The 13913-nt window shown below is 44.4% G+C and overlaps 1 protein-coding gene across 1 annotated transcript; it reads right to left on the minus strand.

Moving 5' to 3' along the window:
* Positions 1-6116: 6116 nt before the first annotated feature.
* On the minus strand, positions 6117-6706 carry LOC107733698 (eukaryotic translation initiation factor 4E-1A-like). The gene is made up of 3 exons (XM_016545433.1): positions 6573-6706; positions 6326-6465; positions 6117-6245 (listed from the first exon to the last, which is right to left on the minus strand). Exons 1-3 carry the CDS (start codon positions 6669-6671, stop codon positions 6131-6133), a joined length of 354 nt encoding a protein of 117 aa, XP_016400919.1. The 5' UTR covers positions 6672-6706; the 3' UTR covers positions 6117-6130.
* Positions 6707-13913: the final 7207 nt, after the last annotated feature.

Below are 13913 nucleotides of genomic sequence, written 5' to 3' on the forward strand. Positions count from 1 at the left end.
TTTTACATAAATATGTAAAGGTATTTGGAGTATAATTAGCATAAAAATAAATGTATTTCAAATACATTTTAGTGTATTTATTTTTCCACTAGGGCAGCCAGATAATTCAGGAGTGACTCCTGTAGTCTGTTCACACTTAAATTTAACATTAAGTGCATTCACTCCCAAAACTGTCAAATTGCTTTTTTTTTTAGCTATACATAATGTCTTCTGGTTGAACCAATAGTGAAAAATTTCTCATTCCAATCTTACGTACGTATTGTATACAATTCTGGTTGTTCTGCTTGTGGCACAGAAATGACATGTCACCTATCATGTGCCCAAATAAACATGACTAAATTCACCAATAAAAAGGCTTGATGCACTGAACTGACAACATTTAAAGTGACAATTGTTTTACTTCTTCAATATGAATAAAGAATGAAACATTCTAAAGTAAACAAAAGTAAAAACAACCAATTTAATTATGCAGGTGACGCTTTGATGTTTCTTTGCATGTTTGATCATTTCAGGCATCTTTGTTTGAAAGCAACAAACCGAGATGCAGAGACACGATGGCTCACTTTGATGTGAAAACAAGGAGCCCAGAGTGAGATACATTCATTAATGTCTCTTCACACATCTGCCGTGCAAAAAGAAGCACCTGTGAGAATCGTGCAGCATCGTGTGTCAGAGTTTAAGTGTGAACAGAACACATTTCCTCAACTCTCACTCACACTCCATATGTAGCGGTTCACTGGCCAGCCGGTTGCTATGGGAAACCATCAGAGCACATCAAAACGAGCCCTCGAGGGACTCCTGCCACGAGCAATCCTATCCACTGAAACGCACTTAACAGTGTGTGTGACAGAGTGCCGTTTCCGGGATGCGGACAATTCGGTTTCTCACGCCTTGCCTCATAAAAGAAATAGAAACTCATCTATCAGCAGTCTAATAACGGCCAGGAAAGCATTTAGGGGTCATGCTGTGCTTGGATATTGAGCGAGATATTTTAGAAAATGGAATAATTATTGGGCAGTACAAATATAAACCTAAAGAACAAGGCAAATAGATACAAATCTGTACATGAATCACCCTTCCGTGAGACATGGACTGTGATTTATGTAGCATTTATAAATAGAGATCGCATTTATTCCTGAACATGGCATACTGACTTCAGAGAGTATTGTGTTAAAAGGAAAGGAAAAGACGTGACGTGTGGCCAAGTATAGTGACCAATACTCAGAATTTGGGCTCTGCATTTCACCCATCCAAGTGCACACACACAGCAGTGAGTAGTGAACAAACACACACACAGTGAACACACACCCGGAGCAGTAATAATAAAAAATACATGTATGCGTAACATTTATTTTACTGCAAGCAAATGTGGTGTTAAATTTTATCAGACAAGTATATCGAACAGAAGCATATGATTCCTCAAACAAACAGAGAAGTCATGTGAACTCCGTGGCAGTGATCTCAGGCTGTAGACATACAGGCCTGAGATCTTCAAGTCAGTGAGGGGGTGACTAATTGGCAGAGACAAAGTGAAGGTTGAGTCTCCATCTTGTGGACATTAATCATAATATTCATAGATGTGTATCTGACAATCTTTCCTCCCAAATGCTCTTCAAGTATATTACTTTCACATTTAGGTTATTGGCAGATGAAAATGCTGCACAGAAAAGTGCATATTGTGTAAGTGACAATTATTGAAGCATGTAAATGAGGATTCCACTAAATCTAAACGTTGTGTAATCTAAACCTTATATACCAAAAAATGTGCTGACTCCAAACTTTTGAACAATAGTGTGTGTGTGTGTGTGTGTGTGTATTATACACACACACACACACACACACACACACACACACACAGTTCAAAAGTTTGGAGTCAGTACATATTTTGGTTTGTTTGTTTTGTTTTTATGAAAGAAATTATTTGTTTTATCGAGCAAAGATAAATTAAATTGATCAAAATTGACAGATTTCTAAATGCTTTCTTGAACTTTCTATTCATCAAAGTCTCCTGAAAAATCTACCAGTTTCTACAAACATATTAAGCAGCACAACTGTTTTCAACACTGATAATAATAAGAAATTTTTCTTAAGCAGCAAATCAGTACATTAGAATGATTTCTGAAGGATCGTGTGACACTGAAATGTAATGACTTCTGAAAATTCAGCTTTGCCACCACTTATATTAAAATATAAACTGTTCTTTTATTGTAATAATATTTAAAAGTAGTACTGTTTTTATTGTAATTTTGATCAAATAATAATATACAGTATTTGAGAACACACTTGGTAAAAATCTGAAAGCCAGATTGTTATGTTGATAATATACTGTATATTATCTCTCCACACATACTTATTTCACTGCCATCCACTGTTGCAATAATGAAAATGTTTGGCAAAAACCCCATGCCACATGCCAGGATTGCTACAACAATGCTTTCATGCTCTCTGGTAGCTAGAGGCAAGTACAAACACGCAAAGTAATAAGACATGACTTGGCCTAAGAGCATCCTGCCTAGTGAAGAACCATTTATACTATGGTATTCAGAGGTTAGGGGTATAATGTCAAAGATATGCCTAGTGGCTCTTTTCCTTTTTAGAGCGGTTGAGCCCTCACTGCCCATCTTAGTCTCATCTCAGTTCAGAGGTCTGACTGTTATTAGCTTTTCCTTCCAATGAGTCCTCCATTTTCAAAGACCACACTTTCATCTAAGATTACGTATCTATGCACACATAACAAGTATTCACACTATATGCAAAACAGACATCTAAATTAAGATTTCAGCACTGCGTATCTCCATCTGCCTGAGACTGGTAATTGGTGAACAAACGGCGTGCCCCTCATTAGTTTTGTGAGGGTCACTAAGACTGATTCAAGGGTCTCTTATTAGAGATTCTAGAGGTGTGAAGTGAGGAAGCTCAAACAGCACATCAGACTGACATCTCATTATCCTGATGTCCAGTACCACATAAACCAGAGGACATCAAAATGATATTGACATCTGCATGCATCTCTTTTTGCCATTATTAGTGACTCTGCGTCAGCCATTAAATAAGCCAGAATACTCTTTTATGGCAAAATGAGATTTGTAGTTGTCAAATTTGATTGTCTAGGTCCCTCATTGTTTGTTTAACTATTAAAGCATCTGTCCATCCATTGATCAAAGTATGTTGAAACTGCATTAGACCCATTAAGCCACAGTAAAGATACGAAACATTAAAAAAAACACAACAGAACATGCCATCAAATTAAAAGAGAACACTTTAAAATAAGGTTTCATTTGCTAACATGAACTAACAATATTTCTACAGCATTTACTACAACACACTCCCATTGCAATTTATAACTATTTTATGTTTTGGCAAATTGGTGGCTAATTGATATTAATTTGTACATTTTCATACAATCTGTTTTTGCCTTAGTGATGGTTAGGTTAGGGGTGGACCTTAAATGTTTTTTTCTAATTGTATGTTTTCATACGATTCACGCCATACTACTTCATTACGTTTTTCAGTGAGATTGGGTTGCTTATTAATCTTAATAGTAATTTCAACATGAATAGATTTTTTAAATCATTACATTATGTACTGTTGACCAGCATGAACAAAGAGCAACTGTATTTTTATTAACTTACATTAACAAAGATACATGTTGTATGTATTACATGTTAGCTATAATGCATTAACTGCATTACTTACTTACAAATGAGACCTTATAGTGTTATCAAATAAATCAGTAAATTAAAAGCGAAGACCATAAAGGCACACATTCCACACACTGCTTAAAAATGCACTACAATTGTAAACATGCTCCAACATCTTGACTAAAAAAAAATCTAGATTAAGACAGATTAGTGAACCATCAATGGAAAAGATCATGTTTTTGCAGTATGTTTAAATTGTCTATATGCTCAAGACAAAATGGCATTAAAAATGACTAATGTTATAGTAAAATTGGGGTTTTCAAAATTTTGGGGTCAGTAAAAATTTTTTTTTTTTTAAATCAATACTTTTATTTAGCAAGGATGCATTAAATTGATCAAAACTGACAGTAAAGACATTTATAATGTTATTTAAAGATTTCTATTTCAAATAAATGCTATTCTTTTGAACTTTTCAACTTATTTGTCAATGAATCCTGAAAAAAATATAATGATTTCCACAAAAATAAAGCTGCACAACTGTTTTCAACATTTCTTGGGAACCAATATATAAAAAATGCATTAAAATATATTAATATAGAATAGTTACTTTAAATGTTAATATTTCCCGTTTTACTGTATTTTTCATCAAATAAATGCAGCCTGGGTTTTTTTTAACATTTTTTTAAACATTTAAATAAAAAGCACAGAACTACAAAAAGGCCTGTACTGATCACCTGTCCCTGAGATAAATAGAAAATCTCTACACCAGTTTGATTCTGAACAAAGTCCTCTCTAATAAATCATCATTTTCTTTCTATGTGCTTGCAGTAACCCTTCGTCCTTGCTCTAGCAGCCAGTATCAGGTGACATTCTGGTGCAAAATAGTACAGCACTGTTCAAAGTCTACTGCATGATCCCTTTAACTTATTCTGAGCTCTATGAATTCAGTTACATAGACACTGATATTGGATTCAGAAAATAATGTGGCTGTGTGAGCACAATCAAGTTTTGCTCCGACACTAGACTGAGTAGTGATGGGTGTGGAATACAGTGTACTGCAAACCTCCAGCCAGAAACACTGCAAACAAGGAGCTTTATGTCTCTAAAAAACAAACTCAGTGGTGACTCGCTTATTGAATGAGTTTTCAAATCTGAATCTTACATTTCTTAAAACGTGTAAAGTAGTAGAAATAGATGGCATAGCTAAGGGTCTACAATACTTTTGAAAGTTGAGTACGTCAAGTGTCACAAATTGCAGAAAATTGTGGGAAAACTCCTGATTCTACCTGATACATTAAGATACATTATCTTTATTAATAATATGCTTTTTTTTCTTCTTCATCTCCTCAGTCAAGATATTTAGGCCACCTCTTTGATCTACCATGGTCAGATTTTATGTTCTGATGTTCTGAATAATTAATTGCCCATTAACAACACTGCAACACTATGGTGATGAATACCGAGATGCCTTTCCCCCTTTTCAGTGAAATAAATTGAATCAACACAAATCTATTTTATTTTCAGGGCCCATTTGATAATGCTGCTATCTTATTGAAGAGCCAACTCAAGCCAATGACATCCAGACAAGCACAATTCATCTGTTACAGCACTGAAAAAAATCCCACAGTTTACTATTCTAACAAGGAATGTAAACTTATGATGCATCAAAAATTCACAATATAAAAACACTTATCTTGAATTTCAAACCCCCAAATTTAATAAAGTCAATGCTTAAAGATGTAAGGCAGCTCTATGAAGATTAGTTTGATTACATTCACCCAACTGGCCAAAAACCATCTCAATGAAATGTTGACGATTAATCTGAATACATTAAAATGTTTATGTTCATTAGGCACTGAAGCAGCAAAGCTGCTGGATAAAAGAACACAGACATTTCCTTTCCTCTGCCATTAAATAAATTGACAATTTCTTCCAATAATCAAACAAACAAACAAAACAAAAAAAACTATATTAAATACTTTACAATCTCTGAACAAGACTTGCCAGGGGTAAACACTGAATGTGACTTCATTATACGCATGTTTTTTTCTCGGGGAAACTGTGTAGTGATGTGTGAATGTTTAGTGGGTTAAAGCAAGAACATGTGTAGTGTAGCATGATACAGAAGTAATACTTATAAAATGTGTGTGAATGTAACAAGCAGCAGAGGTACTGTTATTTTCAAATTTTGTCTGTGCTGTAAACCTCATTGGTTGTGCAAGTTGACATTCAGGAGTGTGCTTGTGAAGGGCTTTTGGGAAAAGTGTACTTGCAGGGTGGTTTCATGGCAGTTTAGTCCAGTCTGTTTTTTTGTTGCTTTGGTTTTAAGAGGCAGAGAAAGAGACAGAATAGATAGATGGAGAGAGAGAGAGATGGAGAGAGAGAGAAAGAGAAAGAAAGAGAGCGAGAGAGAGAGAGAGAGAGAGAGAGAGAGAGAGAGGATTCAGGCCCTTGAAGATATAGAGACCGATTCAGGCCCTTGAAGATATTCAGACCACAAACTTGTTCTTAGTGGTGGAGCCACTCTTAGTGGCCGTGTCAGCATGAGACTGGTAGCCAATGGTCATATTCATAGGGATGCCTAATCGTTCCTTGTACACCCTCCTGCCAAACAAACACAATCACACATTGTGCCAGGCTGAGTATGTTATCGTTTATTTGTAGCATGAATGCACAAGTCTCACCCTATGTGCGTTACAGCCTCTCTGTTCTCGTAGTCACTTGTCCAGACGGCGATTTTATCCCCTTTTGTTCGGACATTGACTACAGCCCCACACACAGCATCGCTGTAGTCGTCAAAGGCCTCACCGATGAGGCACAGCAGCTGTAGGTACGACACAGGTGAATGTTAGAGAGTCAGCGCTGCAGAAGTACAGGAATTACTTGTGTGTATGTTGAGGGGGCGTTCAGTGACTAACTCAGAACTCTTACAGTTTCCAACCAAAAGCGGTCCAGGTCATACTTCCTCTGCTGCTTGTTGAGAGTGAGGAGCCAGCGGCCTCCTCTTTTATTCCTCTCATCCTCCCACATAGGCTCAATACCATCCTGCAACCCAAGCACAAAGCAAGGTCCACTGTAATCTGGAGAATCTCGTACAGTACCTCTAAAAATCAGCAGGCAACAGTAAACAAGCAAAAATAAACGAACGAAAAAGAAATACACAGACGTTATGTTTTACAAACACTACGCTTTTGGCAACTGATCATTCACAACACTCTGTCCTCTTTTATTACATCCCACTGGAGATTACCACAAATAGAACAATGAAGTAATAACAGTAAAAACAGTAAAGCATGCCACTAGCTTAGCCAAGTTCATGGGTTTGAATCCTAGTGAAAGAACTGATTAAATATGTAACAGACATCTGGAAAAGTAATTACGTGTCCTACGCGTCTGGAACAAGCCTTGTCAACTTTCAGCCAAACTTGTTGAGCCACCCATTCAAACATGCCGAAAAACGTTTTAAAAGTTTACAGAGGACGACATTTAAACGTAATTTTCGCCTAAACTAAGTATAAATGTATTGGTAAGGGCAGGTATTTTTGTAGCGTAGCGCTGAAGGGCAGGGAAGTGTATAATAATCTTTGAGAAGTTTATTGACTCACCGGTTCCGCCGTCGCCATTTTACGTGAGTCGCTCACAGGCCTCATAAGGGACGTTCACGCTTCACTTCAGTGCTTCGCTCTGATTGGCTGACACCGTGCTGAGAGCGAATCAGAAGCTCTGTCTCAAAACTTAACAACGAGACGCCTACCAGAGATGATTCGAACACGATTCGGATACGGCCGATGCATGAATGAATCATTCTTTTGAATCGGATCTTAATGATGAATTAATAGGACCAGTTCACAAAGAGTCACGATTCTCAGTTCTCAAATCACCGACTCTTTGAAATAATAAAAACCAAATACGTTTATGTTTTTATGTAATACAATTGAATCACAGATTGTATCTACAAAAATACGGCTTAATATAATTCTATTAAAATTAGATTTACTTTTAAGTACAATATATAATTTCGATTTTATAAAAAAATATTAACTTAAATGTCAAAGTATTTTCAGCCAAGTGATGTATATAAAATTTAGTACTGTTTAATGTAAATGCAAATTATTTTTATGTTTTCTTTATAAAGACTGCCATAAAGTCAACTGAAGAAAATTATAATATAAACATAAACAGTCATAAACAGGCATGAGAAACGTTATATGAATTTACTAGACCGTTTTGAGCATGGCAGACCGAACATGAACATCTCATGAACACTTGACAATAACTGTGGAACACACAACACTATTTATACACTAGTAATATCTAACACACACACTTAGTCTACACCTCAAATTTGCACATAATATACCTGTACATACAAAACTGTCTATTGTAATATACCTGCACATACAATTGTCAATTTATATATTGTTATTCCTTATTTACTTGTTCTATTTCTTATTATTTTATTCTTCTTTTATTATCTGTGTTTTTGTTCTGTCGCTGTCATTCTGTTGCACTGCGTCTGTCATGAAAACAAATTCCTCGTATGTGAAAACATACCTGGCAATAAAGCTCAATCTGATTCTGAAGATTTTTTGTTTTGCCGTCCCCTTGCCACATGTTCAACAGGGGAAGATATTTACAATTTGATGGATAGCTTTTTCAGAGTAAACGAAATTGACTGGGCACGCTGCGCTGGAATTTGTACAGACGGGGCGAAATTGATGACGGGAAAGCACAAAGGAGCAGTAGCTTTCATCTGAAAAGTTGCGCCATCTGTTTCCTGGGTGCACTGTAGCATCCACCGAGAAGCCCTTGCAACGAAAAACATGCCAGATTAACTTTTGTCTTTACACTGTGACGTGGTGAAAATCGTGAACTTTATCAAAGCTCGTCCATTAAATTTCCGGATTTTTCACACTATATGCAATGAAATGGGCAGCGAGCACGAAACACTTCTGCTGCAGACAGAAGTGCGTTGGTTATCGCGTGGAAAAGTCTTAGCAAGAATTTTTGAGCTCAGGTGTGAAGTTCAGGAATTTTTTGCTCATAACCCGTTTCACTTGTCTTCATGCCCAGCAAGCAATAGCCGTCATTTCAACTTCTTGGTTTTGTATAGACCCGATATAGTCCGGCTATATGTAACCCACTTCTAGGCCAAATAACCTTGAATTTGGTTTCATGTCGTTTTTTGGCAAAATAACTTGTGAGATTCCATCATGTAAGCAAAGTCAACAGCGTTTACAAGGTGTTTGGTTTCATCTCTTTGACATGCTCAATACGTAGCCTGTGCGTAGCCACGATTTAGCTCGTAGTCAGAGCAGCTATCTGTAGCCCACTTATAGTCAAACCTGATTCACTGTAGTTTTTGGCCAGACAGCGCATGAGATGGTTGATATCCCATCATTTTCGCAGTGTCAATAATATCTACAAAGATATAAGTGTAATTTCATGACATGGTCTATATGTAGCCACGATTTAGCTCTAAATTGGACGGGCTACGTGTAGTCTGCTTTTAGCCCACCTGGCGAAATCGAGGCAATCTGTGGTCTAATTTTAACATCTCGGTTACGTATGGTAACCCTCGTTCCCTGAAGGAGGGAACGGAGACGTTATGTCGGTGACCCGACGAATTGGGATATCGCTTCGATAGGCCAATCTACTTCACGTAACCGAGACGTTCCCTTTCAGTCGGTCCCTCCGAATCATGTCGGTGACCGACGAATTGGGATCCCTACCAAAGTGCCATGGTGCTGCCCCTTCCAGTGCCCTGTGCGAGCCGCCTGCGCCCCTATCTGGTGTAGGCCGGGGCTCGAGACAAGTAGTTCCACTCACCATTTTTCAAAGCACTACCTTACTGAAAGAGATTGGATAAAACTGGGAAAACATACCCGCTCCACTTGGAACAGGGACGCTGCGGAAGCCACATCCTTCCCGAAGGAGATTTCGGAAGCAAATACACATATAGCATCCGCTTAGGTGTATATGGAGAACTGGAGGTGATTGTAACCCTCTTGGAAAGGCAGAAGTCTGCCGGGGAAACACGGGCTCTATGGCTATACCGTGGACTATACACATACAAGAACCGCTTAGGTCTCAATATGGAACCCAGCCTTCCACGGTTCCCGCGGATTCATCGTGAAGGCCCGGCGCCGGACGTTCCGCCGCGTCCGCTGCCGAGGGTGACGGAGGATCTCAACAGGGTCTACTGTAGGACACTCTGGAGCAGTTTTAGCAAGCCGACACTAACCGGGGCCTCTCGGCGCCACTACCCGTTTGAGGTGAGAACACAGGAGGATACCGGCTCCACACGGAGGCTATAGAATCTAGCGAACGTGTTGGGGGTCGCCCAGCCCGCAGCCCTACAAATATCTGTCAGCGAGGCGCCACGAGCCAACGCCCAGGAGGATGCAACACTTCTAGTTGAGTGAGCTCGCAGCCTGAATGGGCAGGGCACACCCTGTGCCTGATAAGCCAGGGTGATGGCATCCACAATCCAGTGGGCCATCCTCTGCTTAGAGACGGCATTCCCCTTCTGCCGGCCTCCGTAACAGACAAAGAGCTGGTCTGAGGTCCTGAACCTTTGTGTCCGGTCTACGTAGCACCTTAATACTCAGACGGGACAGAGCAAAGCCAGGGCTGGGTCTGCCTCCTCCGGGGGCAGCACTTGCAGGCTCGCCACCTGATCCCTGAAGGGAGTAGTGGGAACCTTGGGCACATAGGCGGGCTGGGGCCTCAGGATTACCTGGGAGTCAGCCGGCCCAAACTCTAGGCACGAATCGTCGACCGAAAATGCGTGCAGGTCCCCTACCCTCTTGATGGAGGCCAGTGCAAGCAGGAGCAGAGTTTTCAATGAAAGAAACTTCAGCTCAACTGAATGCAAAGGCTCGAATGGGCCCTGCTGTAGTGATTTTAGCACTAGAGACAGGTCCCAAGAGGATATAGAGGGGGGCCGGGAAGGATTCAACCTCCTGGCCCCTCTAAGGAACCTGATGACGAGGTCATGCTTACCTACGGACTTCCCATTCACCGGGTCATGGTACGCAGCAATAGCAGCAACCTGGACTTTGAGGGTGGAGGGAGACAGCCTTCGCTCCAGCCCTTGCTGCAATCAGGCATCTCCGGGGGTCTTCTCGGCGAGAAGAACACCACTCGACGAACAGGTTCCACTTCAAGGCGTAAGCGTGTCTCGTAGACGGTGCTCTTGCCGAAGTGATAGTGTTCACTACCTCCTGGGGTAGGTCACCTAGAACCTCCGCGTCCCGTCCAGGGACCAGACATGGAGTTTCCAAAGGTCTGGACGCGGGTGCCAAACGGTGCCCCGTCTCTGAGTCAGTAGGTCCTTCCTCAGAGGAATCGGCCAAGGAGGGGCTGTCGCGAGGAGCACTAGCTCGGGGAACCAGGTCCGAGTGGGCCAATACGGCGCCACTAGCAAGACTTGCTCCTCGTCCTCCCGGATTTTGCACAGTGTCTGTGCGAGAAGGCTCACTGGGGGAAATGCATACTTGCGTAGGCCCTGCGGCCAGCTGTGTGCTAGTGCGTCTGTGCCGAGTGTTCCCTCGGTCAGGGAGTAAAACAACTGGCAGTGAGAGGTTTCTGGAGAAGCAAACAGGTCTACCTGAGCGGCTCCGAAACGTCTCCAAATCAGCTGGACCGTCTGGGGATGGAGTCGCCATTCTCCCGGGAGCATTGCTCGAGACAGCTCGTCGGCTGTACGGTTGAGCAGGCCCGGAATGTGAACAGCACGAAGTGACCTCAGAACCTTCCGACTCCAAAGGAGGAGGTGGCGGGCGAGTTGCGACATGCGACGGGAGCGCAGACCACCCTGTCGGTTGATGTACGCAACGGTCGCTGTGTTGTCCGTTCGGACCAGTACGTGCTTGCCTCGTAAGCGCCCTTTGAGACGGTTCAAGGCCAGGCGCACTGCTAACAACTCTAGGCAATTGATGTGCCAATGCAGCTGCGGGCCCGTCCAAACCCCTGAGACTGCATGCCCGTTGTACGTGGCACCCCACCCGGTGGTGGAGGCATCCGTGTAGACCACAGCATGCCTGGAGATCTGCTCTAGGGGCACCCCTGCCCGGAGGAACGCAAGATCTGACCACGGGGTGAAGGTTTGGCGACAGGCCGGTGTAACTTGGACCCGGTGAGTGCCGCGCTTCCACGCCCACCTCGGGACTCGGCCATAAAGCCAGTGCTGGAGCGGTCTCATATGTAACAGGCCGAGCGGTGTAAGTGCCGCTGCGGCCGCCATATGCCCCAGGAGCCTCTGAAAAAGTATCAGTGGGACCGCTGTCCTGCCCTTGAACGTATTCAAGCAGGCTAGCACCGACCGCGCACGTTCCTCTGTGAGGCGCGCTGTCTGTTCGACCGAATCCAACTCCATACCGAGAAAAGAGATCCTCTGCGTCGGGGAGAGTTTGCTCTTTTCCCAGTTGACCCGAAGGCCCAACAGGCTGAGGTGCCGAAGCGCCAGGTCCCTGTGCTCGCACAACTGATCCTGAGACTGTGCTAGTATAAGCCAATCGTCTAGATAGTTGAGAACGCGAACACCCTGCTCTCTGAGGGGAACAAGAGCTGCCTCCGCGACCTTCGTAAAGACACGGGGAGACAGGGACAGCCCGAAGGGCAGGACCTTGTACTGATATGCCCGTCCTTCGAACGCAAACCGCAGAAATGGTCTGTGGCGTGGAAGGATCGACACATGAAAGTACGCGTCCTTCAGGTCGATCGCTGCAAACCAATCTCGGGGACGGACGCACCCGAAGATGCGTTTCTGCGTCAACATCTTGAACGGTAGCCGATGAAGGGCCCGGTTCAAAACTCGCAGGTCCAAGATTGGCCGTAACCCACCGCCTTTCTTGGGTACAATGAAGTAAGGGCTGTAAAACCCCGACCTCATATCGGCTGGAGGGACCGGCTCTATCGCATCCTTCGCCAGTAGGACTGCGATCTCTGCCCGTAGAACAGGGGCATCGGCCGCCTTCACTGTAGTGAAGCGGATACCGCTGAACTTGGGCGGGCGCCAGGCGAACTGAATCGCATAGCCGAGGCTGATGGTTCGCAGAAGCCAGCGAGACGGGCTGGGTAGCGCTGACCAAGCGCCCAGAAACCGTACAAGCGGGACCAGCGGGACCACAGCCGTACCCGCAGTGGGGCAGCGAGGTGGAACACAGGGACCCAGCTCGGGCGGCTTGTGAGCGGGCCGGAGAGGGGTGTGAGTGTGGGGTGCAAGGCTCACCTGGTTCCACGGGTTGGCAGAGGGTGCGTGAGTAGGGCCTTTGTTGACGCTCTCGAACCGCCCGCTGCTGCCGTCTGGCGAAGGAGGAGGATGAGTGAGGCCCGGCGTTAGTCCGTCCGCAACTCTCCGTGCCCTCCTGGGACCCAGAGATAAAGGAAACTGCTCTTTTGTCGAGAATTTGGGTACCGTCGGCCGTGAGGCCAACGGCGGGAAAAAATGAAACAAAAGATTCTCCGCCCGGCCCTCCTCCGGGGGAGGGAGTGGTGCGTTCACCATCTCCCGAAGAGCAGATCCTTCCATCCCTGGGTCGCCTGTCTCAGGGCCGCTTGCTTCTCTGCTTGCCGCCAGGTTTGACGGGGACCTGGACAGGCGGGGCGGCCCGCCCACGCCCGGCTCCACGACGCCGCTTTGCTGAAGGCTGCTGCGGATGTGGCGCGGGAGCGGGGGTGGACGCGGGGGCCCGCCCTCGGCGACGAACAGGCTGGGGCGCTGCAGCCGGTGGACGGATGGAGGCAGCAGCTGCCCGCCGGGGCAGGATGTGTCGGATCGCCTCAGTCTGCTTCTGGGCAGCCGAGAACTGCTGGGCAAAGCTCTCGACTGCGTCGCCGAAGAGACGCCAGTCTGCGACGACGAAGAGTTCCCCTGGGACACAGGGGAATTGAGGAACCGAACCTTGTCGGTGTCCCTCATGTCTGCCAGACACAGCCAAAGATGGCGCTCCTGGACCACAAGCATGGACATCGCACGACCCAGAGAACTCGCGGTGACCTTCGTCGCTCGGAGCGCGAGGTCAGTGGCGGTTCGGAGCTCTTTCAGAACTTCCGGATCGTGACCACCCTCGTGCAAGTCCTTCAGTGCCTTAGCCTGGTGCACCTGCAGTAACGCCATAGCGTGTAAGGCGGAAGCAGCTTCCCCGCAAGCCGTATAGGCACTGCCGGTTAGACCAGACGAATGCCTACAGGCCCGGGAAGGAAGTACCGGGTCTCCCCGCCAGGAGGAGGCGACTTAGGACACAATTGCATCGCTACCGCCCGCTC

Source organism: Sinocyclocheilus rhinocerous, unplaced genomic scaffold, assembly GCF_001515625.1.
Source record: "Sinocyclocheilus rhinocerous isolate Xijiao unplaced genomic scaffold, SAMN03320098_v1.1 scaffold789, whole genome shotgun sequence".
Lineage (NCBI taxonomy): Eukaryota > Metazoa > Chordata > Actinopteri > Cypriniformes > Cyprinidae > Sinocyclocheilus > Sinocyclocheilus rhinocerous.